We start from the raw sequence: 26003 nt of genomic DNA, 5'->3' as shown, positions 1-26003 counted from the left end.
CTTCTGTCTCCAGAAAATATGACTGGTGAGGAAACCACGAAAGGATGTGTACAGCATGGACTACCACAGAGATGAAAGCTGTATCTGTATGCGGTAGGCGAAGCAGTGTCAGGAGAACAGTAGACACCTCTTCAGGGATTTATCCAGGTTCTTAAGCTAGCATGGTAATAGCATCCACACTTGCATAATGGTTTTCTCCCAAGGAGGAGAGGTTAATAATATTGTGATTGCATAGGCTGCAATTCTAATTAAAGAGTATCTTGGCTATATTATTTAAATCAATGCAATTTTAATTCAATGTTAAATGTCAGTTCTGTGCATCCTTAGAATGTCACTGATCACACTGCACTGTACCATAGTTCAAAGTCACAACAACACAGTTTGTATTTAAAGTACATTGAAGAAAATCACACCTTTTACTTGAATAATTCCTGGTACTTCACTAAAACCTTTGCTTACTACCAGAAAATCATGAAACAAGTGATTTTTACATTAATTTTTGGCTATGTACACTGAAGATCACAATTAACAGACTCCCAAGAATAAACTAAGTTAGGATCCAAATTGAGAGTTGAGTGCAGAAATCACTGCCTCTCATTAAGCTGCCCTAAACATATTTCCTTGCCAGAAAATGTATCTGACCCAGAGCTTAACTTCTGACTGATTTTACTACCTTGCTCCTTTTAAGTGTTTGCACAGCGAAGCACCACCATAATTCAACAAACTTGACAGTATTAGTAATATGACCACAGAGCACCTCGGTATAGGAGGCAACTATATGTATTTTTCATGGGGGAACTAAAATTTGCTTTATCCAGGAACACAGAATCAGTTCTGTATTGAAGCTTGGATACTGTTTAATAGCAATGCTTACCTTTCATTTTGTACTGATACAATCAACCTTCACCTCAGAGCTACCCCATTGTTTTGCTTTTGAGTCACTGCTAGCACAACATCCTAGAACAAATAAATGAGCATATTTGTTGGAAGAGCAAAGACTCCAACGTCATGCGTTTGATGATATATTTTACAGACATAAATGTCAGTTACTAGGTACAATTTTCTGAGGAAAATGGGTCTCATTTCCCCATTTCAGAGTATGGCGCTGAAAAAACAGGGCTGATTCCAGTTCACTCAGATTTGGTGTGCCTCTGAAATTCGAAGCATTTTCCTTCACTTGGGTACCTGCAGTGACTGGCTGTCTCCAGTGTGGTAATTATAATGTATCTGTCTCTTCAAGCAGGAGTACAGACAACCAGAAAAGACAGGTCATGGCAATTTGGAAGGTTTTCAGAAACATGGATCTCAGCGTTATTTATCCTCAGAGGGACTAAACTCAATCTTCCAAATACTGGGAAGGTGCCTCAAGCACCACGATGTGCATAATATTTCAGGTCAAAGGCCTTCCATGGGGGCAAAGCACTGTGCTGATGGGACTATGCCAATACAAACCCCAAGCATACAACAGACAAGAAACCATTAGGTCCTTGCACCAGGATACAGGAACTGAGGGGTCTGGTCCCAATTCCCGGCGACCACTTTTCTTTTGTGTAATATAAATGCAATACAAACTAACACGTACTGCAGAGAATAGGGTCTGAGAGCCACATTGTGATGAGCAGGCCCTACCCCTTCTTCAGCAAGGGCACAGACATTAATCTCTTATGAACAAAGGTGCTGCCACCAGAGTCCTTGCTTGGCCTCATTTTCAAGATATTCCAGGGAATATAAGGAGAGCGCAGGTGTCTATCCATTTCAGCAGGGCTCCGGGTGAAGGACATTATCTCCCCCACCTAAGAAGAGACATTTCAGCATCCTTGGGTGGCCTCAGGTGAGTGCTAAGAAAGCTCAAGTGCTGATAAAAATCTAAGCAGGCACAGAGAGGTGGTGGCACGAGCTGGAGGCTCAGGCAGGATATAGGCAGACTGGGTCACACCCTGGTTTCTCACAGATTAAGCAGCAGTATGGACGTGGACGGCTTCCCCCTTCCTCAGGGGAGAGGAATAGCCAAATTCTCCACATTTCATACGGCATAAGGAATTTGCTCCTCAGGAGTGACCCTGCAGTATTAACCCCCAGCCACAACTGCCTTACAGGAACTCATTTTTGTGGCCCTATGCTTCATCTCACAATGGGAATTTGAGCTCTGTTTGTGTGCATTGCACAGTCTCGTATTTAAACTCCCCAAATGCTTGTCCTGGAATTAAAACAATAAATATATGTAAACATACATGCATACACATATATAATTTTTTTTTCAGATTAGGTTTACATTCTCACAACTTAATATTTTAGAATGATTCCAGTGAGTCAGTAATTCCAACAGTCTTTGACCTCCCCCCAGCTTTTCAGCATATAAATAAACCTCTTGAGATCCCCAGATGTCCTGCAGCTAAACAGTGCTGCTACCCTTGAAACAGATGTTTCTTGAGACTGAATTCATATAGTGAAAATAAATTAGCATGTGTACAAAGAAATTGTAAAAAAAAGAAAATCCTTAAGGTTACTAATGACCAAGCAAACTGAAAAAAAAATCTAAATCCAAAATAAGCCTTTAAGTGAGCCACAAACTTATGCAGCATCACTTAGGGAAAGGAAGGACAGGGACATGGAATTAAAAGAAACTGTCATTAAAAAAGCAGTAATTATTTAGTCATGAGAGATGCTGGGGTTTTTTTTTCATTTTACTGCTATTAAAATAATCAGCCATACACTATGTACTCTGTTCAGGCCATTGAGTTGTTTTAATCCAATATATTGAGTTGTTTTTAATAAAAATTTACATATTCAGAGTACATCTATTCAAACCATACAATTTCCCTTGCTTTAATTTTTCCTCGCATGTGACACAGAATTAATTTGCTTTTCTTACTGTTTTGATCTATTTTTACAACAACTATCACTGTTTCATACTTCCTCACGAGTTACCTCATAATTTCACGAGAATAAGACAACAGATTATGCAACAGAAGATTGGGCTAGAACCTGAAGATCAGCTGTGTCATGTACACAGCTACTACCTGCATAAAGCACAGAAGTATTCAAAATTGTTCCATCCTAACTCATATGTGGTCCAGGCTGTGCACAGCAGTAATGTCAGTTGTGTTAATATGCACAACTTTGAAGACATCCCTCCTTAAGCTTTCATCATCTTTTCTACAGTGTACTTCACTTTTCAGCAACCTCAGTTAAAAGGAAATTATTAGCAGCAGAATAATACCTGCCTTCCTTCCCAAATACACATACCTGAACTTACACTAACAATAAGCCTTTTTAGCCTGTTCTTATGAGACAAAAAGAGTAATATAATCTGTATTCTGTTCTACAGGCATCAAACAATTTAACAACACAAAACTCTAATTCTACTTAATATCTGCTACCTGGCATAAAAAATATAATCTCATTATATATTCTGGAATAATCATTTTAACTGCAGAATTCACAGTATTCTCACTGTTGAGAGCATACTGTTAAAATTTTAATTTCAACTGCCTGCAAATACAAATTGTACCAAGATTTGCAGCCAGTAGCAACTACCGAGAATATGAAAATAATTTTTATCAGGAATATATGCAAAAATATTTTGGCAGCATATTGTCTTGCAATATTTATGTTGAAAATATTAATACCATTTACAGCATCAATTAGAGGATTTTTTTTCTATGGAAATGCTACCATATGGGGGAAAAACAGCAAAACAGAAAAAACCCTCTAAAAAATCAAACCATTAAAATGCATCATCTTCCAGTGTTTTCTGTGCAGAAAGACAAATTTAACCATTAGGTCACAAAAATGCTCCACAGAATATTGCAGCAGTTTTTAGCAAATCCATCCTCAGGAGTTTAGTCCTAAGTATAGCTTGTGTAAAAATACCAGACTTGGATATGGACTCAGAAATGTGGCTACTGCCAGCAGTGACACTATGAAGGCCCACCCGTGACACTCAGAAAAAGTCAACTGGTGTCTGCAGAGGATTTCTAACTACAGTTACACTGCTTTCAAAAGATACTTTGCTGCCTTAAAGTCAGCCCAGGTGTGTATTCCCAAACCGTATTTGTACAAAGCAGTCTATGTCATCAACTACAAAAGAACTTATTTTCCCCAAAGAAAAAGAATGTAAGAGCTCAACAGTCTCCCGAATGTTGTTCCTGTTTGTTTATACAATCACACAAGTGAAGTACCAGGGCTCAGTAACAGTAGAGTTGTCCATTCTGGGGTACAACCAGGACAGAAAAAATAATCTGGTTTTCAGTGAGCTGTAGTATGCAGTAAATGGCATTAGGTGATCAGGACCACAATCAGCTGGCAAGGAATACTTCTAGAAATACAGTGTATGGCTACTGAAGCCATGTCCCAGTCATACGAGACAATGAGCATCTCTTGCTGCACCAGCTTCTTCTTGAAAGGACTTCCTGAAAGGACTCATACAGAAACATCAACCTTCCAGTGCTTGACTGTTCACAGCTCCACCCCTGCCCTACCAATCCCACAGATAGGTTTACCATGCCCAGCACATATTCTAGTGCACCGAACTGCAGCAGAGGGTTGGGATCAGGTGCTCTGGAACACAGATCCAAGAGCACACAGGATGTGGGATGCCAGTGCCCAGGTCACAGGACAAAATGTGCCATTCACAAAACCAGAGGCAGTAAGGAGTAGTTTCCACAACCATTTGTGACTTACAAGTGACACTGACAGTGTTCCCTTTCCATTCTTGGGCACAGTCAACCAGATTTAATGCTTTCAGCTATGACAAGCAGGTTGACTTTAAATTAAAGTAGAAAAACTGACGTAGTTTAGTTCTGTTATCATCTAGGAGGCAGGTAGCTGATGAATGACACCAGTGGCTTTCTGCTACAACTGGAATTCCACTGGAGCATGACACAGGTGTGCTTAAGTGTGAACATTTAATAAGGAAAATTATTTAAAGTTTGGCAGAAACATGAAGCAGCATGGGTTGGCCAAAGCTTACGCTGGTTTAGCACAGATGTGATGACTTGTTTGTTAGCTGTTCTGTCCTGCCAGAGACAGAAGTGCAACTGCATGCCCACACTGACACACCACACTATTTACATAAGAATGAGCCTGTGCTCATCAAAGTGGTGTGTGCTCCATACATCAAGCCCCAGGGATCAACAGAAAAGCGATTCCATGGACGAGAGCATCCAGCACTTGTTCCCATGGGGAAATGAAAGATCATGCTCCCTCACAGATTTCATTTCTGCAATATGACACTTCCCTGACATATGCAAGACAAAATATTTCTGTGTGTATCTGCAAATCTATTTAAAAAAGATAACACAAATAACACCATATAATCTCAACCCAAATTCCATGGTAAAGGGAAATTTACAAAAATATTTTTTCTTTCAAAGGGATCACGACAACTCAGTTCTTTTCTCAGTACTACACAATACTTACGGAGATTGTAAAAACAGGATAGGGAATTATACTGGAATTTTGAGAGTGTGGTTGGAGGACAGACTACAATTGCCAAGAAGTACGGACCCCCTTCCCTTGCAAACTACAAAGAGTTTAGGACAGAGCCCTACAGAACTAGGTTACTTCCACAAAGACTTCCATGAACATTTCTGAATAGCCCTAAAAAGCTTTCAGATGTAAATCCCACCCACCTTTAAAATTAAAATATTTGTGTTAACATTTACCAAACTTTTATAAACAGAGAAAACCCAAGGATTAGGAAATTACTAAAAGCATGATTTGGGAGCTGTTCCTCTATATCCTCTTCCATAAAAGCACATGCATGACAGCAACAGAAAGAAACTGAACATAAAGATTATTTCCCTTGAACTTTTATGAGCTTGCTGCACTGGTTTTTTGTTCAAGTCAAGCATCATAAGAAAATAAAAATACTGTTTTAAATAAGGATGTTGTTAATGGGAGTTGTGTAAGGTGTCAAACATCTAATGTTTAAAGCTTGGACTGACCCTGCTGCCCTCTGCCTTATACTATTCCAGCCCACTTCCTCACTAAGCCTTTTTAGAAATACTGCCTCATTAAAAGCCAGGTTAACAAGGCCTTAAATCAAATACCTGTGCTCACAAAAGCCTAGCTGGATCTGAAACAGTGCAGAAAAAAACAAATAAACAAAAATATTTGCAACATCATTTTTCTACTTAGAGGTGTTTTGTTTTGTTTGGTTTTCCCTCAAAATAAGAGGCCATCTACTGCAAACTCCATTTGGGATACATACACTCCAGAGATTCATATGCACCCCAAGTTCAGTATTTCCCATGAGCTGGAATTTACCATCTCCCAGCAAATCCTAAGACATTCTGTGGAAGTTGAACTCTCCTCACTAATTGTACAGTGAAACTTAAAAATCTGTTCTCTTATTTTTCTAAACAAAGACTTAAGTTAGGATGAGTATCTAGAAAGGCATCACACTCTTTAAGTGTATACCCTTCCAATAAAGCAAGGTATGATCTTGTAAATGTATAACATGCTTCAGAAGAATTTTAGCAAAATCTCCTCTAAGTTTTTGTACTGTAAATAAAAAAAAGAGTTCCTGCAAGTCAATTATGTGGACTCGGTTTGGCACACTGGAGTCTCCACAGTAAGAAACGTGCTGTATAAAAGCTGTTACCTACTACAAGATTCCAAAAAAACCAATTCCAACTTATAGGTGTTAAATACATTAAACCTACCAGCTTCTACATGCAACAGATTGATAGTTGATCACAACCAAGTATTTTTTTCCATCATCAATATTTACAAAAACTCTGATGAATTTTAGCCAACAAACACAAATTTTGGGAATCCACAAGTCTCTCACCTCATATCAAATGTGTATTCAATCTGTAAGTCATCATACTTGTATTCCAAGTATATGGAATGTGCCAAATATGCCTCCAAAATAAAGAAACTATTACACAAGAACCGACTGTTAATCAAGAATAGTGTATCATCCTGAGTCTGTACATCCCTGTTTTCTGCTTGGAGTATTTTCTCTACTGTTTTATCACTGATGCAACCAGAAAGAGTACTGTGGAGAGGACTAATTCATTTAAGCAATAATATAGTCTCCTGCTGTTTCAGTTGGTTAAAAGAAGGACTATTTTGAGCCAAAATAGGCTCCTGAATTATATATGGGCACTAACATGAGAGCTGTGGTACAGTGCAAATTCTGAAATATCCAAGTGAGGAAGGTGTTTTTACCTGTTTGTTTACACTGGAAATATTTTAGACACACAGGCTTTTAGAGAAGATTAAGAATGGAATTTTTAGGGACGTTTAGGAGAAGACATTGTCTAAATCCTTTGAATCTTAATAGAGGAGTCACAGAATCATTTGGGTTGGAAGAGACCTTAAAGATCACATAGTGTCCAACATCCCCACAAAGCCCTCTCCAACCTGGCCTTGAACACTTCCAGGGATGGGGCATCTGCAGCTTCTCTGGGCAACTTTTTCCAGTCCCTTACAAGCCTCCCAGCAAAGAATTTCTTCTAACATCTAATCTAAACTTGCCCTCTTTCAGTTTAAAGCTATTCCCCTTGGTCTATCAATAAAGACCCTTGTAAAAAGTCCCTCTCCAGCTCTCTTGTAGCCCCTTTAGGTACTGGGAGGTGCTACAAAGTCTCCTCAAAGCCTCTTCTCCAGTCTGAACAACCCCAGTTCTCTCAGCCTCTTCTTAAGGAGAGGTGTTCCAGCCCTAGGATCATCTTTGTGATCTCCTCTGGACTTGGTCCAACAGGTCCATGACCTACTCATGATGGAGGGAGTTATGACCCTTACTTACAGAGCGAAGTTATTTAAGAATAGATCTGTCCTGTAAGGCAAAACTGACACAGAAGATTCACATAGCTGTTTAACCTTAATGAACCACTATTTAAAGAACCATTTTCTGAACATTAACTTTTCATGATTTTAGGCCTAATCAATTTTTTTTTATTTAAAAAATTTAGAAGATATTTACATTCCAAGCATCCTGCGAGCAACAAGTAGAACAATCCTGTTATGCATGTTTTCTATCAAATAGCAAACAATCAAAATAATCACTTGAAATTCTTTGATTTCACTGCCAAATGAAATACTATGAAGATTAAGCATCACTACAAGCAAAGGATGTCAATAGACAATTTAAAACTATCCGACACCCAGTATTAGGACACGCATAATGAAAATCAGTATAAATCACTTAACTATTCTCCTACCTTGTCATGCTGCTTATTTGAAAGCCAGTGGGCTTTCTGAAAAAGCAGCCTTTTCGTAGTTATTAAAATGTGATTCATGTAAAAAGTATTATCTAACAAGTTGGATTTTTAAACCAACTGTATGGAACTTCTCCTCCTTGTATTCGTATTTATTCTTTGAAATATAAAGTACAAAAGACAGACATTAACTTCAATTTGACAGAAAAAATACACAGAAATAACTGAAGAAAATTTTTAAAAAGAGGTTTAATTCTAAAAGAAATTAAAGTTAAGATTTTTATATTTTTTTATATTTTGAGTCTCCATTTACAAGACATCACCTTAATAACAGCTACATGTGAATAATACTTCCCTACAGCTTTAGAATTAGATATCTAAAAAATTTAGTCAGTTATTTCTATGGTCAATACTAGTGATATAAGTCTGATGAGTTACATATGATACGTATGATAAGCAATAGGGAGCAAGTTGTCCTGTATTTGCAGCTGGTGAGTAGTATATAAAGTGTGAAAAAAAACCCAATAAACAGTATAAACAAAATGTAGTATCTTCAGAATTATTTATCTCCTAAGCAAGAGTCACATAATATGTCTTCCCAGAAAAACAAATTCCTAGAACTGGACAGTAAATTCCTCATGATAGGGGCTGGAATACAAAAGGATTTACTTAGACTCTTGTCAAATTCTGCAGAATATATACAAAAAATGAAATATTGGGGCTTTATAAATTGAAGAGTGAATGAAATGTACTTTTGCAAAGGTAACATGGGAGGTACTACCACATTTCTAAGAAAATCCTAGTTGACTTTCACTTGGAAAATCAACACTAAAACACGAGAAAATTACTTGTATACATTGGATACAGTATCAATGATGACAACTATTTCAATTATATTGTTGATACAACAAAGTAAAGCATAGGTAAATGTGTGATTCAGTCTATTACTATACATAATCACTGCATCATATTAAACTAAGTTTGTCTTAGCTCCCTATGGTCCTTTTCCCTAGAAATACAATCAGTACTTTTTTCTGTGCCTCTGAAAATACTTCACTTATGCAAACATTCAACTCCTACATTAAATATTCCCTCCACCTAGGTAAGAAAGCTCATCTTAAGGCTAGTCAAAACATTAGTGTTAGTGTTAGGGGTAAGAATCTGAACTTTCCACCAAATAAAAGCAGTGCATATGTGCTAAGAAAACTAGAATAAATACCTAGCCAACTGGAAATTTTCAAGTTGACAAGGCAACTTTACAGCACCATCAGAAATTGTTGGAGAAACTAGCTAGTGTAAGTACTGAATGTTTAATGATGTGCTTCTTCAGATGTGTATATATTTTAATAGCCAAAATAATAATGTTCTAAAATGTTTTTCAAATTAAATTGATGTCATAAGCTCTCTTAGTGCAGAAAAACAGAGAAATTAGTCATCAACTGTATGTGAAAAGTAATCATGGGATACAACATGGGATAAAGAAGCTATATGGCCAACACAATACTGAAATTCACCCTGACCTGCTCAGATTTACCAAATTACATTGCATAGCTCAAATGACAGCTTCTCATCCATTAAGGTCCACATATGTACAGTATATTTGATTTCAAACTCAACTGGAGTGAAATAATAGTGAAATATTACCCTAATCTGTGCAGAGGAGCTGACATGATGTACAGTGGCCTAAAGCTGGAAGTGGAGCCTCGTGTGGAATGACAAAACACAACCTTTACAAACGACTGCCACACTAATAACAATGGAACATGGTATTTTCTTGTCTGTTAAAATGCTTGCAAGAACACATGTAACTAATACCATATATTGACTTTCACTACTCTTAAGAAACTTCATACTCTGGAAAAAGAATAGGTGCTTTCTATACTGACAGTCTGCTCTTTTGTCTTACAAAGCCCTACCTTAGAAAAGGTAAATTCATTTTAACAGTTCCCTAATCCTAAATAAAATCACCAGAAACTAACAAGTATCTGTTCCCACAAAGGGCAATTTGCAAGGTGTTATGATAGTCAAGAAAACTATCTGAAAGTTTTGTTACATTTTAAGTTTCCAAGTTTAAAACCTGTCTTTAAATTAAGTCAATCACCCTAGGTATCCCTATGGGAATTTCACATGCTTGTCTTCTTAAAAAACACACTCTAACACTGTCCGGTACGTTTGGAAAGTACTAAGTTTTCCAGATTCCAGGAAGTATTCTTGATCTTAAACCCACCAGGGCACAATATTTCCAACTTCCTGCATCCCTTCGACCCAAAATTTCCATTACACTTAAACCAACTGTTTATTAACAGAGCATGGGTAAGTAGAAAACAGCCTAACAGATCTCCCAAGCCACAGCTATTTTAGCCTAACTTGGTATCTCCTGTAATACTCAGATGATCAGGGTTTAGCTTAAAACTTCAGAACTGTGTGGTTTCAAAAGAGAAAAGGAAAATGTAGATGTTAGAAGAAATAATGATTTATAAATACACATTTTTCTACACATTTCTTCTCTACACATGCTAATGTGCCACGACACCTCTATCTCCAATTGACACAGAACATAGTTATACATACCACAGTTTGGTGGTTAACTTGAATCACTTCATCCCCAGCATGGATTTTCTTGCACCGATCTGCAGGTGACTGAATTTAAAATAAAAGAGATGATCAAGAATACAGGTCTTACCGGTCATCATCTCTCTTTCAGCAGTATGATTGCTAAGCTGTGTAATTCAGGTTAGATTGATAATGACATTCTACTGTGAAATAAAGAATTAAAGAAATATTTAATAAATCAGTTTGTTCTTGTTGGAGAAAAATGATATGCACTATTCTACACAATAAAATCACATGTTAAGAAAGGTGTGAATTTATATGATAACCGAGTCCTAAGGATTTCTTTTGAATTTCATTCTGACAGAAGAATGCTTTAATCTGCCTGACACCTCTTAAGCCTCAAAAGTCAATCTTTGGCTGACTTTTGAACCTATCAAATCTAACTGGCAATTCCATATAAACAAACTTCGTAAAATTGTCTTTTTATTCTACAACATTTCAATATGTTGCAGAGAGCTTCAGTAAATTACTGTTCTGCAAAGAGTACACAAGGAGAGTAGATTAGGTTAGGTACAACCTAGGAAGAGTGAGTACTTTAATGGTAACTTTTGTTCTGGAACATTATTAGGGTGAAAGAAATGCAACCATCATCAAAATCCTACAGTGATCACACTTTCAGAAAAGCAAAGTAGTTTGGTACTTTGCTTTTGCCTCAAAAAAAATCCTCAGTAACAACAAAAAAACCAAATAAAAATAAAACCCGCAACAAAAAAACCCTCTTCCATAAAGTGAAAGCCCCCAAAATTTGCCCTTCTTCTCCCTTTACAGTAGACCAACTGTTTGCTGAGGGGAGTATCTGTAAGTTTAAAGGAAAACAAATTCTTTCCGTTTTTCAGAGAGTCACACTTTAATTTTTCTCGCAATACTGTGGCTGCCAGGAGGCACTTAATTGACTCCACAGTAGAAGGTGAGACTGACAGTTTTAAAAAAAACGCAAATGAAGTATGTTGCTCAGGAGCAGGTTTCATAAAAAAAACTGCTATAAATTTTATGTAAAGGAGTGAAATGAAATCAATTTCCAGGTGAGATAACAGGTCATCTAAAGAAAGTGCTCCAGGCCTGAAATGTGGACCTTTTGTAATAACCTATGCACTACATCCCTATTCAAAACACATCCCCCCATAGCTAGGCCATGACTTTCTAGTTCAATTCACATAATTCTTGGCCTTAGTTAAGGACAGTGTTCAAATTAAAGATATCCAAGAGACGTGAGAGACTGAAAGAAAGGTCACTCATGACTCAGTCCTAGCAGACATTGCACAGAACATCCCAAATAAAACTGGGCTAATAAGAATTTCATTTTACTTAATAAAGAACTGCAGCCTTGACTATTTAAGTAATAAAGGTATTGGTTGAGTGACTTGGGGAAAAACTTTAACACTGGTGATTGTCCTAATAATCTGTCTTCTGTCTGCCATTTCACTCCTCATTCATACCTCTAAAATCTTTATAATCCTCCTACGAAATACAGCTCTTTTAACTCAGATGTAAGTGAATCCTGTGTCATTACCCTTGAACTCTTTAGGATTTTATTATTATACACCCTTTGCTTTACAGTGTCTTCAGCATTCATAGCTTAAGTCTTGACAAAACAGGCATTCTGTGTAGCGGTTTGCCAAGCTATTAAAATACGGTCTGAGAATCTTCAAACTGGAAAAGCCTATATTAAAAAAGCCTCACTGCAATCAAACACAAGGTGAAGTAAAAATCCTTTATAAAGAAATGTCAAGGCTGTGGTCTTATGAAGGGGTTATAACTCCTGCTCCTTATTGTCTTTTCCTCTCCAGTAAAAAACAGACCTTGCTGTAAAATAGTACCTTTTATCATGCCTATTTAAGGAAAACAGAGGAGAATTGATAAGGTCTTCCTTTTTTAGATGTATATGCTAATCATCAAGCACAGAATCCACTCATGAAGTCCTACTAGGAGTAACAAAGTGTGCCACACCACAACTGTATCTTCATTAGCTGGTAATTCGGTTCAACAGGGAGTTGAAGAGATGGAAGCACCTGTCACTGAAGCTCACACATCAATAATTAAAAGCTATTCAGAATCTGCTTAGGATTTATTCTTTAGAAAAAATTTGGTTTTCTCCTTTAGGCTAAATGTTGTCATCTTCCCCTGTATATACCCACACTGTCTGAAAGTCCAGTTAAGAGCCCCTGCAGGACAACTGCTGCATGCCCACAGTGGAGATTTTGGTGTTATTTCTTCTGAAAAGTCTCTTTTCCCTGCAGTCTAAGGGTACCCTGACACTGCAAAGCCAACCAGATCGCAGTAAGTGGTGACACTGGGAGCACCCCTTCAAAGCCACATTCCTGCTGGAGAGGCAATGCATGCTATTAATTTAGAAAAATGCTCTTTTTTATTGGAAAACCAAAGGACAAAATTGTCTTATTTAAGGACACATTCGGTTTGTGAATTAAAAGAATCTCTCCAACACGGTCTAGAAGGGCTACTCAACAAGAAACCTAAAATCTTTTGCTGGACCAATACACCATTTAGATTGTTACTTCCAAATGAAAGACAGATGACAGGAACTGGAAAGCTCAGCTTGCTCTAATGCTACAGGGCCACTGGAGAGAAGCCCTTACAGGGCAGTGACCTGTGAGGAACACTGCTCTGTCTCAGTCCAAGCTTCAGAGCTCAGCTGCTTTGATCTGCAGGGCTGATGTGTTGGGGGAGATGACTCCTAATGCCGAACAGCAAGATCCAAACTCTAACAGGCTTTGCAGCTGGACATCAAACACCTCAAATGCCAGACAGAAAAAGCAGAACTGCCTTTACAAAACTACTCTCTTACATTGATGTGGGGAGCACTACCATGATACTGTGTTTAATACAGACACATGTTCTTCTCCAGGATCTTTCAGACAAAAAAGTCTGTAATTGTCTCACTTGGAAGAGTAGATTTGGAAATTGAAAGGACACAAAATTTCGTTCAAATGAAAGAATTTGGATTCTTCTTTCCTAGAACTTAAAACTGTATGGCAAAGAGTAAACACGTCAAGACCAGCAGGTCAGATCACATGTGCACCATTGTGATCTTGTTCTGGCTATGCTGCTTAGATGTTTCTCTTCCCATCTACCAAAATCAAAACTCTGTGTGTGTGTGTGTGTGTGCATGCGCTTGTGCCTGTATGTGTGTGTTAAAGAAAGCAGCTAGAAATTGTGTTCTTAAAAGCAGGAGACACCCTTCTCTCTCTAAAGCACTACTCATTTTCACAAATGCTTTAACACAAAACAGCTTTTTCCCTTGACAACAGAGTGCAGTTTCTTGGTCTGCTGTGAGCACCTCCAGGGTGTCACAGTGAGTGAAAGAATCAGTAATAACAGCAGAAGAGTCATCATGACTGAAGCTTCCTGACATAGCTTTAAATTATATTCATGAATCACAAAAGATAAGAGTTTTGAGGGAATGCATTAAGATTTTATTTTTATCTTTGCCCCTGGGAAATTAAATCCATTAGTAAGTTATGGAAAGAAATTGTTCCTTCTTTAATTTGAGAGATTCAACTGTAAAAATTGTTCTCTTTATTTCATACATTTTCTAGATTAAGCTCAACTGTAGTTCTGTTTGGTTTGTTTAGTTTTGCTAATTTCACTAATGATGTCTGTAGCTGTAGACCTGACTATCTAGAATTTTTATTTTCTTTGAAATTCCTTACATTTTCTTATTCCAAGACAGGTGGCATTCACACAAATTCTACAACAGGTATTATCTATTGGTTATAACCCATGGATATCCTGCCCACAGCAGAAAAGCAGAAAGGAAAAAGGCTATCAGATTGCAGCTCCTATGAAAGGATGAAAATAGTACTCCTATTTTATAGAAATGCTAACAGAACCTCACTGCAGGTCAGATGCAGCAGCTGTAAGTGCCATGTAGGTAGTTTGCACTTCCCACAGGATGACACAATAGCATGATAAAACAAATATTTCTGACAGCTTCATTTTAAGAAAATGCCATCAAGATCTTTGAAAGGAATTGCCTAAACCATTATGGAACAGTTCAGTGTCATTTAATTATTGTTCCACATTAATTGAAGATCGTGGATAGAAGCCTTTTCCCCCAAAATTTAATTTCACTCAACTCCTAACAGACAGACGGTTCCCTAAACATGCTGTACGAGGAAAGGAGGTTGTATTTCAAAGGGTTTTGAAAAGTAGTCTATTGTGTTTCACTTGTTTTTTAATGCCTTCAGTGAGAATTAGTACACTGGCAATAAGTGTTCCTTTCCATAGGCATTACTCAGAAGTTCATGCAGAAATACATGGTTATTTGTCAATGTGAAGGGATGTCCATTTCCATGCACTCATTTATTACAAAATGAAGCTTGATAGATGGAAAATATAAAAGCTGTTTGTCTAATACTGCAGCAAACTCCAGCGTAACAGCCTAAACATAATATAGACATTTATCTTTTATTCACAGAGCAAAGTAACTCCAAGACAGCTGCTTCCTGTCTTGATCAGAGTATTTTAGGTGTCTTGCAAGAACAAATCAAGACTGATTCTCTTGGTTCTTAACTGGGAACAACTCTTTCAGTTTGAGGTAAACAAGCACAAGCATCTCTGCTGTCCAACATGCCATTGGTCCTTAACAGCCAACTAGCACAAGTTTGCAAGCAAAATGTAGTTTATAGCAAAGGGAAAGCATTAACCACAGGTAAGGTCAGAAAGGCTTCCAGGCCTGAACATACAGTATTAACAATACTTACATTTTCTGTTGTTCCAGTAATTACATGAAGACCATCATATGTTGACTTAATGTACATACCCTAAGAAAAAGACATCATGGGAAAGAATTTTTAAAGTGTTTCACAAACCATAACCATCCAAACAAAACTTGCATATCTCTTAAAGAATCTTTTTCTTTTTGCTTTCTTTAAGATTTGTGGACTTTAATGCATGCCATGAGGTATTTGTCTCTGAATAAGAAAGTGCTTTTTGATATACTTCAAGAACAGCCCAAATCATTTTGGCCCTAACTAACAACAGCAAACTAAAACATTTACCACAGTTATGTCCATAAATACTCCCCACTTTTTCTAATACAATTCTTCAACTACAAACATAACAATGCCTTACAAAAAGCCCCAGAATTACAAACTGCCTTAGTATGATCAATATGACCATTTTGCTTTGAAAACTACATTGAGTTTTAAAAGATCTGGAGTCTTCAGGAGGCAACGCTGCAAACACAACTTTCAAACTGCTAACCAGTGCTTGGAATTGTGCCTGCTAAATGGCTGCAAGACCTTCTCATAGCCCACTCATCCCAGTGAACACTTCAGCTATAAAACTCAGTGATGAAAACTTCAACATCAACTTTGTTAGCTATGTCACTTTCAAAAAATATGAAAAAGGAGGGATAGCTTATGAACAGACAGAAGTTCCCGCATGCGTAGTCCAAGACAGTGTCTCAAATATGCCTTTTCACCAAGCCTTAATTCAAACATTTAAACAGCATCCATTATGACACCGAGAGAAGGAAAAAGCAGAGATAATTGGCATATACTGAGCATTCAACAATTTTTGAGGAATCTCCTTTCCCTCAACCACTTTACAGAAAGCAGGTAAACACTGAGAGCCTGAGTAAATATCCTCTCCATAACCTACTTTTCTCTTTTTAATCAGAGTGCCAATGAGAAATCTGTTCTTATTTGAGGAGCCCAGTGCACTCACTGGTGAGTAAGTATGGTAAAGAGGCAAAGAAGACATATTGAGTTGGACTGATCTGTGCTGGGACCAGAACTGACAGACATTTTGGTAGCAGAAATGGGGAAGTACACCTCAAATAACAAAGTGGATAATATTCCCAGTAAAACAAACCAGGGACTTCCTGAATTTCTCAGGACAGGGGCACAAAAGTGAACTCCTATTTTTTTTTCTGCACAATTACATAGCGTTAATCACATCAAACCCAGTTGTCATGTTCAGCTGCCATAGCTAGAAGGTAACAAATCCACAATCTACTTATTGCTACACAGTCAGAAACCCCTGACATCCTCCTTCAACTTCCAGCTCCTCTATGTACCTTCAGTGATTTGTCCATTGATTGGCTCCATCACACAGCTTTTGCTTAACTCAAATACAGAATGGCTTTTTCACACGTTTATCCTCACAACACCCCTGTGAGGTAGGGAAACACTAATATACCATACATCTTAACACTAATATACAGATATCTTACAGGAAGCACAATGAGCCACACAAGAGGCTGAGACATGTTGGTATCTGTTCCTTGGTACACACACCTACCCTCAAACTACCACCAAATCAGGGCTCCAGTCCCTCTCAGGGTCCCCATCTAAGTGACTGGGCCATACCCCCTGCAATATGGCAAGAGCTAAAATCACAGTGACCATGGTGACAGGAACTTTGAGTCAGGTCCCCACACAGAGCAATTTCTGAAGAAAGCCACATCTTTGCTTTTACTGACAATGAGCTACTGCTTTCAACCTTAAGCATCAGGGTGAAAGCCAAAAAGTCTCACACTTAATGGTTACACGGTGTTTAGTTTTGTGCAAAGCATTATTCCAAAGGATAGTAAACTCATCCACGTGTGCTACCATTCCAGAGTACAATTTACATCCAATCTAGTCTTTTTGACAAATTTAAAAGACTTTGAAAATGCAAAAGAGGAGAAAGAACTTTTGCAAATGTTCTTTAAAGGCCAGGATCAAGGTTTTGCATACATTAAGAGAGGGAAGAAGGAAGCTGAAAAATATCCACCCTAGACTGTATTTATTCCACATGTGCAAAATTAATAAATGTTACATTAGTACCATGTCACATTAATTTTGCAAGAGCCAACATAATTCTTGTTATAAAGCAGCTTTTAAATCAGGACAGGCAACATTTTACAATACAAAAATGAGCCCCTTTCACCCATGTTTCTCAACTCCTCATTTTAAGTGAGCAATATATGGGAAATGGTACAGAGAAGAGAGTGTTTCTGGCTTCCAATTGCTTGATCTGGAATGGAAATAAGAATACCACAGACATTTACAAGTTTTCCTCTCTCTGCCTCCTTGTGGCTGCACAATATCAATAGTACTTTTAGCAATTAAGAATACAGGGGAGATCAGTGTGTGCTCTGTCCATTTGCACTGAAAGAAATTGCTAGATACAAATCTTAGGTATTCAAAGGTAAATCCTTAAGAAATTATAAGAATTGGTTACACCAGATAAAAGGAAAGCTAATTCAGCTTATATGACTAAAAAAACCCATAAACTAACCAACCTAGTAATAAGGAATAAATGTATGCCTAGATTAAAATATGAGTAACTCATGCTTAATTGTATGAGAGATTGTCCTGATCAGTTATGGGTAGAGCTCTAATTTCAAATCAATCACTACAATTTATCTTGGTGATTAAGTTAAGGGTTAGAAAAGAGACCTTTTGTGCTTCTTTTTCCCTTTATTTATTTTTGTTGGGTTTGGTTATTTTTTTTTAAGAATGAAAACAGAATGTGATCTATTTCTAACATATTTTATGCAATGCTAGAAGGAAAAGGAAAAAAGATACTAATTCCATTTTATCACACTTATAACTGAATTTTTATTTTCACTCAATTTTCATGAAGCCCTCCGAAGTTGCATGTGCCTCTTTAACCCCAAACAGCTCTCAGAATGCTGTTCATAACCCTTTTCCAGCTCTTCCAGTATTTCAAACTAAAAAAATTCAGAAATATCAGGAATAGTAGTACACTGGAATCCTGGAAAGAGAATCAGCAGTGCACTTTAATCAGCTGCCACACCCTGCTGTATCTATGACTTGTATTTTATGAGTGATTTTTACATGACAAGCTTCTTTTGTGTTTGCTTCCGCAGGCAAAAAGGAACAATCACTTTCATGTTCTGATGAATTTACCTTTGCATTTCTGAACCCAGCAAGGTTGAAATCATATCACAGTCACTTACCTGACTGGGATTAAAATGATTATATGAACAAAAACCAACTGAAATTCAAGATTAACCTTTGCTACAGTTCTCTGATATTCTGTTCTGTATTAAAAATAAAGTAGAAAGTGATTGTCGCAGAAAAACTACCCAAGAAAAACTTGGTTTCCTGATTTTTGTCTAAATACACTCAATGTTTTCAGTCAAGTAGCAATATTTTTAAGTTTGTTTCATGGTAAAACATACTACCTAAGCTAGTCAGTTTTGTCTCTTTGTACATCAGTAATGGAAAAACATACAAAATTAAATTCTGCTTAGTGATACAGATGAAACAACTTGCAAGTCCTCAAAAAAAGGAAAAAAAGAAAGGATTACACATGGAACCATGTTGGTGATTGCAAAGCTGACCACATTAATCCATTTTAAGGCTTTTAAAATAACTTTCTACCATGACAACTCTTTTCACCCTTACTGCACACAGCCACTTGCAGGCTATATCTCTTCCCCCAGCAGCACTCACTGGAGAACACATGAATGCAGCCAGTCACAAGAGACAAGGATAGAGGGAACAAAAAAAAGGGAAAAAACCAAACAAAACCAATACCAAACCCCACCCAAAACACGGCTTTACCCAGTACACAAGAGGTTCTCCACATTACACCCTAACAACATTTTCTGCTTGACAAGTTGCTTTAGTTGCTTGAAAGGTTATTTAGTCATCGGTGTTAGCTAGTTTTAATATCTATAAGACATGGTAACACATTTACTCGTTTCTTCTGCATTCAGGTATTAGTCTGACAATTTACATTTACCTCTGACAAATACTTACGTTTCCACAAGAAAAGACCAAACACAGTGAAGGAACTACTGCTGCTGATGAAAACATCCTGATCATGTTCCAATCTTTTTTAAGTTGTAAAATCCTCAAGCATTTTCTTAATTCCATCATATATTTACCACGAGTTTACGGAAATAGCATTATTTTCCAAACTTTTAGTTGACTTCTCTTTTCCTTTCCTTTTTCTCTCCCAGATTTACTTTAGCTTCTCAGTTATTCAATTTGAGATGTCAGAAATTCTGTTTAGGATAGGTGACAAAAAATCTTCCCAGTTAGCGGCCATCCTTGTCTTTTTTCTTCTGCCTGAAGTCCTTCCATCTTTACAGAACATTTTATTTAGTTATTGGTAAAGCCAGCACAGAACTGTCATGTGGGTCAAAAATCTACAGGGAAGTTGACAATAAACCATTTTTCCACCTCCATCATTGCACAAATCCTGGAAGAAGGTCCAGAAATTATTGAGCTTCACATTTATCCCAGCGCTTCTGATGTGCCAAGAATATTCACAACTCCAAGCTCCACCATCAATTCTTAAACCGACACTCTCAGCACCCAGCGGGGCAGTAGTGACGTGCATTCACTGTGTCTTAATTCAAAGGTATTACATTAAAAAGCAAACAAACAAAAGCCCAACAACCCAAAAGCATAAAAAGCACCAAGAACCACATGACAAAGGTGATCTGTTGGCAAGATGGGCGCTGTTACAAAGGGAAGGGGATGATTTTGACTCTCCTGGCGCGAATCCACCATCCTTGGTGCCTGCTCTGGAGAGCTCACAATCTAAAGGAGGCGGCACAATGCCGAGGCAACACAACAGTGGCACGCAGGCAAGGATCAGGGAAAAAAAACATTACCGTGTCAAAATGGCATTGTATCCTTCTAAGGCTTGTATACTGCATGGTTGCTATTTTCTTTTTTTTAAAATAAGAATTATTTTTATGACAATGACATCAAGACCCTGCTAAATTGGTTCACAAATACATAAAAAGAAAAAGCCCTGCCTTGAAGAGTTTCCAGTTTAAACAGACAAGACAGACAGAGGGTGTAAAACAGAGACACAGAGAGGGAAAGAGATTCTTTCATCAGCTACGCAGGGGGCACAGACCCATGAAACATATCCTTATTTACAAAAATACCGTGCAACATTTCTCAGTCCCTGGGAGTTCATACCAACATACACAAAGACTTAAATGAGGGGGGAAAAAAACAAAAAAAACCCAGCCACAAGACAGAAAGAAAAATAAAATTCAAGTTCAGATAAAATGACAGAACTCATAAAAGGTGATCAAGAGAAAGGGGAAGAAGATTTCCTCACTACAGTAGAAGAAAGGGTTTCAAAAGGTTGACTGCAGTTAGGTGGTGCAAGAGTTACAGCTACAGGAGAAAGGGAGGGAAAGAGAGGGAGGAGAGAATCCATGAGAAGCTGAAATCCTGAAGGACAAGTTCAAAATGGATTCAGAGATAAAGAAGAAAGCCAGTAGAGGAAGGGAAAACAAATTGCAGACTAAAACAAAGGTTGGGGCGTATTTACTCATCCAAGTGTCTGGGTTTTTCTCTTATTTTAATTGCGATTTTCCAAAAGAATGGAAAATGAATTTAGTGTACAAGTGCTCTAAATAACTTGGCATACCAACTCAGCAAAGAAAAACAAATCAACCTAAAACCCAGTAACAACCAACCCACAAACCAAAATATTCTCCAAAACTACAACATCCAGACAACTTCAAAAACCTGCTGCAAAGAGTACAGCAGTCCTCCTTCAAAAATATCCAAGAAAATGGAATAAGAATAAGATCGGGCAGAAGTTGCAAAAGCTATTTCTTTAGACAAAAAATGTTTAACTGTATTCTGATCACCTTCTTTTCCACCTCCAAAAATTATGGGAACAGGTATTATTAATGATGTAAAGTCATACATCTGGAATTGTTACCAGTGTTGGTTTTTTCCATGCAGCCGGTGTTGGATACTTGAGTAAACATGAGATCAATGGTCAGCTCTTGAACAACAAACACAGGATGGCTGCATTAAGAGCCTTTACAAGCACCTGATTAAGAATGCAGAATTCTTGCAATAAAATTCAATGAGTTACTTATCAGCAGTGCTGTAGAGGTTGGAATAACTTATAAAATAGCTTTATAACCCAGAGATACTATGAAACATTTTCCAGAATCTGACAGGTTTTGTGCATAAGCCCACGCAAACTTCTTGGTTGAGTTGATCTTAGCAATTTAAGTCCCTTCAGACTTCAAGATCCTAGAACAATCTGAGCCATTTTTCAGAAACTGGTATAAATGGCAAGAACTTCTTACTAATTTCTCCCTGTTCACTGAACTCTGCATACTTCAGTCAGCTTTACAAAATACTTCCCTGCTGGCCCAGCTGCATGAGAAACCAAACTAGCATAAGCAATCAAACTGTTTTAAAACTTTAAAACAGAAAAGGCTAACATGTCCTATTCATTTTCATATATACAGCTTATTTTTAAAAAATCACTTTCTCATCCTGGATGATGGGTTTGATTAACTGCGTACTTCTTACCAGCCCTTCACTTGGCTTGATGTTTGTAAGCTGGATCACTTCAAGATGGGCAGACTGGGAAACCAGTGGATCAGAAGAGAGCGAGATAATGTGATCACAGACACCAGAGAGAGTTTTACACTAGAAAAGAAAAAAGAAAAGAAAATGTCACAATAAGCATACCATTGCTAATTATTTGAATGTCAATATACAGATTAAACCATCACTTATTTCAAGTACATACAAGGCAGAGGGGGAAATGCCTCAGGCAACAATACAATACAAAATACATTATCTGTGATGACCCTGAACTAACAGCACCAGACCAGGGAAGAACAGGAGGCAAATGCTTTTGTATCTGAGCAGTGACAAAGAGGGGTTCCCATGCACTCTGAGGGAAAGGTGCCCTGCTCAGGCACACAGGGAATGTGTGGTGAGCTCCAACCCCCACCCTACCCACATCTTTTGCAAAGACAGTAAAGTAAGTGCCTCAAAGCCCCCTAACTTCCACTGAATGTGCAGCTGTTCAGCACAGATGAAAATCAGGCTCTTAATGATGACAGGTAACTCCCATTAACTCTGAAGTTTATTCTATACTAATAAAACATGCTAATTGTCTTTGGACTGCATTTCTCATGTTCTACAGCTGCCAAACCTGATTTACTGTTGCAGACATGAAGATTATATATAATAAATCACCATTTCACAAGGGGATAACTCTTAAACCAGTTATTGTTGGCAGCCTCTGCAGCAAGACAGAAAAAGTTTCTGAAAAGGATGAGATTGTGAAATTGGTACTGTTTTATCTCCTGATCTCTCACTCCCTCAGCACCCTCTTCTCAGAAGCAGGAAAGCTGTGAGGTTTTCCTATCATTCTCTGTAAGAAAGTGATTCCTGAGAGTTTCAATGTTTTCCAGGAAGTCCCCTTTCAGCAACTTTAAACGATTTCCCTGTTCAGGTTTCCAAACACATCTTTTGTCAGCAAATTCAGGAATTAGGACATTCTTCTGGTCCCAAAACTGGGGGCATCTCCTAAATCAATTAAGAATCAGATTAACTGCTCTGAAATTCAAAAGAGGAAAGCTAACCAGTCTCCTCAAATGACTGAAACACAACTGCACACAACTGTTGCACCAATTAATCTTCTAAGATTCCAAAGTATAGTTCTTACAGTAAAAACTACCTGCAACAATGCTATAGAAAAGTAATGTAAAACTGGATATAACCTCCTGCTAAATCACCATTTTAATTCCAAATGGCAAACTACAAATATCTTATGTAAAAAGGAAAATTTTTAAAAAGTGATAAAAGAAAAAAAAAAATCCAGTGACAGTGACATCTTAATCCTGTTACAGACCAGTAACTGAGATTTTTCTTCTCTTAAACGTATTTACAAACAGTTGAAAGTTTAGGTTTGTATACAGATCACTTTTTTTATTAAACAATAATGTTTCAGGATGAATAAGCAAATCAGAATCAAATGTAAACAAGACAAAATTTATATTACCGACATGACCTTCTTCCAGAAAAAAATACTACTTTCAGGCACAGCCAAACACACCACCCTTCTACTCTTTCATGATGCAGAGTCATTACTGAACACAGAAAGTCAAGAAATACATAAAATGAGCTTAAGAATTGTTTGTGCTTTACCTGAACTACAAAAAAGTGAAAAAGAAAACTTTATTGAAATTTGGGCTTCTTTAATGGCTTTTGGTCCATGAAAACTGCTTTGAGATAACATTTTTTAAAAGGTAAAATTATATAAAATTACATAATAAAAATGAAAGCTTAGTTTCCTGCTTATTTGGGGTTTTAAATACAGTTTTGGCATGTTATTTATATTTCCATCTTGTAACTGCACTGACAATTATTGAAAAATTGCTTTAAAGAATTACATAGCACTCAGCTATTCGTGCAAAGTGAAGAGATCCGCATTACAAATTATTCTCTGCAGATGAAAATGGAATTTTTCGTATCTCTTTAGACTCATATTCATCCACCTATTCTTCCTGTTAATCTCCTCTAAACCCACTAAATTTATGGGGCTCTCAGCAGTTTCAGAGAAACTTGTGTTTATATGTTTATAGTGAATTACTTTTTTTTTCTCCAATTTTCAACTGTTGCATTGCAGAGAGATGCCAAAGCACACAGAAAAAGAGTGTTCCTACCACCTAACACAAGGTATGACATTTCACAGATGTGGCTCCTCATTAAAAACCACGTTCTCAGCTGCCTTGACAGATGATGAGGAAAGGAGAGGAGTCGGGCAAGTCCAGGATGTGGCATGGAGCAGCAGCCTAAGCTGAGATGCATTAAATAGCTCCCTGGAGCAGCTGCTCTCCCTCTGCCTCCCCATGACAGGGGTACAGACAGTCTATACAGTAATGCCTATGGTGATCAGCATTCCAGTACAGTTATACTGGCTGCAATCCTAAAACAAGGTGGTATGAATATTCCCCAAGAGGAGCTCTGGGAGTATTGGGTTCCAAAATCACAAAGTTGCTAGGATAAAAAATCTGCCATATGCTTCAATGCATTTCTAAAACACTATTGTCTTTCGGGTCTCTCAGCTTTCTTAGATATTCCCACTGCAGTCCAACAGCACATTATCCCTATAAACTATTACACATTTAAATATTTTCATTAAATATCCCTTGGTTAAAGAGTTGGACTATAAGTAGCATCAAGTACCTCTCTGTCTTATGTTAAAGGCAAATTTTCGTGTACTCTGAGCTTGTCCAGAGGGAGCCAGGACAGCAAGGAGCACACACTTACACAGCAGATATTCTCTCCCCACTGCAAAGGCAGGGTATGTGGGCCCTCACTGGAAACATGTCCAAAGGCTGACACAGCCAAACTAATGCATTTTTCCTTGCCTTTACTCTCAGGAAAATCTCATTCACAGTTCATGTTGATAATATGCTAATCAGCATAAATCGGCATACAAACAAGACAGTCAGTTCACCAGGTGCATGCTTTCTCCCCATTAGGCAACGTATGGGAAAAGACCTTGGACCTATTCAGTGGATCAGGGCCTTCCAAGGCAAAGATGTTGCCATGTGGCACTCAAAGCACTCAAACACTGCACTTTTTCTACTCATTTTGTTCCTAGCAATTTATGAACACGTTATTTCTCAGCATAATTACTCAGGACAATCTGTATTGCAGGCATGTATTTTAGTTCCACTAAAATAAGATGGTAGTCACCTTTTCCCTCAAATGGTAGTTACCTTTGGAGGCTTTGTAAAACTACACTTCTGATTATGAAAACATTGTTAATGAGATCAGGATCCTTTACCCTTTGTAGGTGCTGACTGCCTGCTGCAGTGCAGTATTAGTTACAGTAAGATACACAGGAAGCTGAGCATCCAACTGCTCCCACAAACATCAGCAGGCACTAAAAATTCCCAGCCTTTTTCAAGCTGCATTCAGCTCCCAGTGTGCAAGGTATCTGTGCACAGGGAAAGGATTTGTCCAGGCCAAAAAAAAAAAAAAAAAAAAAAGCAAGTTACAAAAGATTAACTGAGCGAAACCAACAGATAATTACATTTTCTCCTTTTGTCACATCATCCCTGTTCTCACTATAAGCCTTGAAGCAATGATTTCAGTTCTCTTTTGCAGTAACTCTTCACTGCACTTCAGTAATAAATTCTCCTCTCTATTCAAGTGACACACTTATAATTGCAGATTGAAGCTACACCACAGTCTTTATGTGCAAAGCTAAATGATTCAAAGGAGAACAAAAAATATCACCACACAGCACCTTGTTTGGTAGAAATTCAAAGGGAAACATTATGTTTCCCTCAGTAGGCAACTACTTTATGCCTCAGAGCATGAAGAGTGACAGATAATACTTAGTTTCTACCTGAGTTTTTGGACTGTAAGGTACCAATTTCTAACAGCTTTTCCACAATTGCTCCTTCTTTCAGCCAGGGGGATAGGGACTCAAAGG

The 26003-nt window shown here is 37.6% G+C and overlaps 1 protein-coding gene across 5 annotated transcripts in view; it reads right to left on the bottom strand.

Moving 5' to 3' along the window:
* Positions 1 to 26003, bottom strand: part of CNKSR2 (connector enhancer of kinase suppressor of Ras 2) — a 209303-nt gene that overhangs the window by 103317 nt on the left and 79983 nt on the right. For all 5 annotated transcript variants that reach the window (XM_082278612.1, XM_082278613.1, XM_082278615.1 and 2 more), the window contains exons 6-8: positions 22070 to 22189; positions 15506 to 15565; positions 10743 to 10811 (exon numbers count right to left, since the gene is read on the bottom strand). In XM_082278612.1, the coding sequence (XP_082134738.1) occupies positions 10743 to 10811; positions 15506 to 15565; positions 22070 to 22189 (249 nt within the window). The remainder of the gene's footprint in view (positions 1 to 10742; positions 10812 to 15505; positions 15566 to 22069; positions 22190 to 26003) is intronic.

Source organism: Coloeus monedula (genome assembly GCF_965178545.1).
Source record: "Coloeus monedula genome assembly, chromosome: 3".
Taxonomy (NCBI): domain Eukaryota; kingdom Metazoa; phylum Chordata; class Aves; order Passeriformes; family Corvidae; genus Coloeus; species Coloeus monedula.
The sequence above is the reverse complement of the archived record's forward strand: the minus strand, read 5'-3'. Positions and strand labels throughout refer to the sequence as shown.